This window comes from Myotis davidii, unplaced genomic scaffold (assembly GCF_000327345.1).
Source record: "Myotis davidii unplaced genomic scaffold, ASM32734v1 scaffold799, whole genome shotgun sequence".
Lineage (NCBI taxonomy): Eukaryota > Metazoa > Chordata > Mammalia > Chiroptera > Vespertilionidae > Myotis > Myotis davidii.
In genome coordinates, this window is record NW_006290670.1 from 178,963 (window position 1) to 183,685 (window position 4,723).

Consider the following 4,723-nt stretch of genomic DNA (forward strand, 5'->3'; position numbering starts at 1 on the left):
TGCCTGTCTGATGTTCTCACTGTGCGCACCCACTGCAGCACGCGCCACCACTAGGAGTGGCTGCCCATTTCCTCATCATTTTGCTTCTCCACTAAACTCTACCCTTCAGCCCTAGCCAGCTTGGCTCAGTGGATAGAGCCTAGGCCTGCAGACTGAAGGGATGCAGGTTCGATTCTGGTAAAGGGCACATGCCTGGGGTGTGGGCTCAATCCTAGTAGGGAGCGTGCAGGAGGCAACCAATCAATGCTTCTCTCTCATCATTGATGTTTCTTTTTCTCTCTCCCTCTTCCTTCCTCTCTGAAATAAATAAAAATATATTTAAAAAATAAAAATAAACAAAAAAATAAACTCTATCCCTCACCTGAGCCTACATGCCTCGCCTCCACTGTGTCATCACAAGGCGAAGCTGCTCCTGGCAGGTACCACGCACTCAGAAAGCATTGCATTTGCCAATGGCTGACGGACACATGAACCTGCGGCCAAGTCCCTCGGCCGCTGGAATACAGGGGGAGCCCAGGCCTACCTCTCACCGGCGCTCATGTCTTGCAACCTCCCTGGGCTCTGTGGCCACCTGCTTCCCCTTGCCCCACGCACCACCTCCACAGGGAACAGGATCACAGAGGCAGTGCCCACCCCACGGGAATAAGGGCACAAAGGCAGTGTCCACACCACAGGGAGTAAGGGCACAGAGGCAGTGCCCACCCCACAGGGAGGAAGAGCACAGAGGCAGTCCCCACCCCACAGGGAGTAAGGGCACAGAAGCAGTGCCCACCCCACAGGGAGTAAGGGCACAGAGGCAGTGCCCACCCCACAGGGAGGAAGAGCACAGAGGCAGTGCCCACCCCACAGGGAGTAAGGGCACAGAGGCAGTGCCCACCCAACAGAGAGGAAGGGCACAGAGGCAGTGCCCACCCCACAGGGAGGAAGAGCACAGAGGCAGTGCCCGGCCAGCAGCCGCTTTCTCAGCTTCATATGCCAGGGTCGGCTAAGCTGCAGATGGAGGAAGTGAGGATAACAGGAAGAGCTACCCTGCTGGGTGTTAGGAGAAGTCAATCAAATAAGCCCTGCCAAGGCTCCAGCAGGGGCGGGCACAGTGTGTCATCGCACTCAGTGACGATGATGGTGATGACGACGATGCTGCTGTCATTATCACTCTAACCGACCACCATGCCATCAGAGTGCCAATGGCAGAGCAGCATAATGATGCTATGGGCCTAGCCAGTTTGGCTCAGTGGACAGAGCGTCGGCCTGTGGACTGAAGGGTCTCAGGTTCGATTCCTGTAGGGCAGGGCACATGCCCAGGTCACAGGCTTGATCCCCAGTAGGGGGCATGCAGGAGGCAGCCCATCAATGATTTTCTCTCATTGATGTTTCTCTCCCTCTTCCTCTCTGGAATCAATGAAAATATTAAAAGTAATCATGATGATGGGACGATACTATTATTGTTGTTGTTACTACTCTGTTTCCTCCACCGAACAGAACCTTTCAGGCTCCTGCATGAAACCTGCTGGGCAGGTGCCTGTGTTCCGTGGGGCCCTTCGCGGCCGAGAGCTGCACTCCGAGACCAGCCCTTTCCTTCCTGCTCGAGGCTCGGGGCGGTCCTCTGCGGCCTGAGAATTCCCGAGTGAAACCTGACCACCGGCCCGTCAGTCCCGCCTGGCTGGAGTCCGACTCGCTGAGTGAGGACAGGGGACACACATACCTCAATCTTCTTCAAGCCGGCGTCCACCCAGTACAGCAGCTGGCTGAGCGGGTCGAAGGCCAAGGCCTCCACGGTCTCCAGGCCGGAGCTGATGATCACCTCCTGCCCGGTGCTCCCGTTCAGACAGAGGCGCTGGCGAGGGAAGAAGCAGCAATTGTGTGAAATGCCCAAGGACCTCCGCCAAGTGAGCCCACCGGCCGGCGCCCTCCCTCGGCGGGCCTGGCCGGCACCAGTGAGCTTTCCTGTGAAACAGCGGGTTAAGCAGCGCACTTCTCGCGGGTGGACGGCTTCCTGTGAAGCAGAGAACTAGACAGAACGTCACCCTGCAGGGGTCTGCGATCCCGGGCGCCGCCCCGCAGCCGGGCCAGGGCAGGCGCTGTTCGCTCTTCAGATAAGCGGCGCAGGCTGGCATTACTGTTAAGCCCCTCTGTCTGCTTTTCAGAGTCCCTCCCTTGCGAGGCTCTTAGCCAGCGGGTGCCGTTGTTGGGAGAGACTCAGCAGTCACCCCGCGCCACCCCTCACACACCCGAGCCCCGTGAAATTTCTGTCGGGTGAGAAGTCTGGATAAACTTGTTGAACTTGCTTTTCTAAAAGGACTGAAGACCCAACAGCTCTGCTTTGAAATGCAGGGTTCAGGCTGTGGCTCTCTGGGCCTGCGGGGACCTGCACAGCCGCCTCTGTCCTCGCGGCGCCCAGACGCCAACGTGGTGAGTACACAACCACAGCGAAGCTGGGACTCCGTGGCCTGGGAAGAAGGCGCCGAAGGCACGTGTTCGACAGGAAGTGACCACGCGCCTGCACTCAGAGTGTCCAGTCCTCCCCGCAGGGAAAGTAAGGCGCCCGGTCCGCATGGCATCAGCCAGCCTGGAGGCGAGCGAGGCTGAGCCCCCTGGCACCCGCCTCCTCAGGCCATGTGGAAGGAAGCGTATCTATCGGGCGATGCAAGCACGGCCCCCAGGACACTCACCTGGATGAGGTCCAAGGCCAGGTCGGACCAGTACAAGCAGTTGCGCGCGTAGTCGAAGTCCAGGGCGACGGCGGCCCGCAGGCCGGAGAGCGGCAGCTGCTCGGTGGCGCCCGAGGCCAGGTCGTAGCGGTGGATGGACTTCCGCGTGGCAAACAGGATGAACTCGTTCTCCTCTGCACAGACACAGACAGAGCGTGAGCGGGGTCTCTGCATCCTGGCCTGGTTCTCACACACACCCCGGAGCCGCTGGCACGCGGGGGTCGATGGGGGTCAGGGGGGAGAGCACGGGCGTCAGGTGGCCGGTGGCCGGTGGACTGGGGCACATCTCCCACTTGGGCAGGTTACTCAAGCTCCTGTGGATCTTACAGGAGTTTCTCCTCCGCCACGTGTGTCACTTGCTCCTTTTCTTTGTTTAATCTAGACCCCCGTAGGCATGCTCCATCATCCAAAAGGCGGAGCTCAGCCTCAACGGCGTCAGTCACACTTGACAAGGACCGACAGCGGCCAGCATGCCGCCCATCGGGACTGCCCACCAGGACTGACCGCGTGGCACCACCATCATGGGCCAGAGCCACTCGCCACTGAAGACGTGTAGCCAAGCTTTCTAATCCAAATGCTTTACAACGTAATTATCATAAACTCTATTTTTTTAACAAGTACTTATACACAATCTACAGACTATGTACCAAGCATCGTTTAATCCACATAACTGTATAATGAAAGAACTACTATTAACACAATTTTCAAATCAGAAAACTGAGAGCAGAGAGGTTCAGTGATTCACCCATGGCCACACGACTAGGAAGTTAAGACTGAGGTCTGAGCCGGCGTTGCTATCCACAGCCTCACAGGCTGCCTCTGTGGTAAGTAGATAGTAACGTTGCCATTTTCAAGCTATAGAGGCCCAGGATTCCTAGGAGGTTTAATTCATGTCCCATGAATAACTAAAAGAGCTCGAGCCTCTGCCCTGGCTGGTGTGGGTCAGTGGATAGAGTCTGCCTGGGGACTGAAGTCCTGGGTTCAGGGCACATGCCCAGGTTTCAGGCTCGATCCCCAGGGTGGGGCGTGCAGGAGGCAGCCAATCAATGACGCCCTCTCATCACTGATGTTTCTCTCTCTCTCCCTCTCCTTTCTTCTCTGAAATCAATAAAAATTTATTTAAAAATGCCCAAGCGCCCATCTGGACAATGTGCTGCAGACGGACCCAGTGCAAACCCAAGTCCCTTTGCTGAATGTCCGCACAGTTCCTGGTGGCCCCCACTCCATCCCCCCCAACTCGAACCCCGCTCTTTCCATTCCCCCCCATTCCACTCCCTATACTAATAATAGCCTAAGGCCATCACGACCTAAATGACCAGACGGACAACCGGTCACCAGGAAGTGAATGGAGCACCTCTTGATCCTTCCCCTGGTGCCCACAGGCTCCTATCACAGCAAGGGATGGCGGTGCGGGGGGGGGGGGGCGAGGAGGGCAGGGCGAGGCCATTAGCCTCTGGCTCAAGCTGGGCCAGAGACCTAACGACTTTGCCTCTGCCTGGTGGCTGCAGATCAGGCCCAGAGAGAGTCCCGGAGAGAGAGGCAGGGCCTGATCAGCAGCTGCTGCAGAGGCTGCAGGTCAGGCCTGGAGAGAGGCCCGAAGAGAGAGACAGCTGTCAGCAGCTGTCAGCGGGGCCATTCTGGATTTCCCAGAAGAGCCAATGGCTGCCTAGGAGGCGGAGCTTTTGACACTGACTGGCATAGACACCGATCAATCAGAACCAAATCTGGGTGAACTGTGAGGAGCCAATGTCTGCCTAGGAGGTGGAGCTTTTGATGCTGACTGACATAAAACTGACTAATCAGAACCTAATCTAGGTGAACTGCGAAGGCAGAAACTAAGGTGGGGCTGAGGAGGGGTTTTAAGAGCAACAGCTGTTTGGTGTAAGGTGTAAGAAAGCGGAATATACTAATTAGACTGGGTCGACTGTCCATCTTCCAGATGTCCAATTTCCTTTTGAGAAAAATCCATGGTGGTGAGGGCTGAGGCAGAGGCAGTTAGGGGTGATCAGGCTGAC

The 4,723-nt window shown here is 57.0% G+C and overlaps 1 protein-coding gene across 1 annotated transcript in view; it reads right to left on the bottom strand.

Annotated features, from left to right (window-relative positions):
• Window positions 1-4,723, bottom strand: part of SORL1 (sortilin-related receptor, L(DLR class) A repeats containing) — a 127,417-nt gene that overhangs the window by 71,711 nt on the left and 50,983 nt on the right. Inside the window, exons 17-18 of the mRNA XM_015563866.1 lie at window positions 2,670-2,842; window positions 1,703-1,834 (exon numbers count right to left, since the gene is read on the bottom strand). Of these exons, the coding sequence (XP_015419352.1) occupies window positions 1,703-1,834; window positions 2,670-2,842 (305 nt within the window). The remainder of the gene's footprint in view (window positions 1-1,702; window positions 1,835-2,669; window positions 2,843-4,723) is intronic.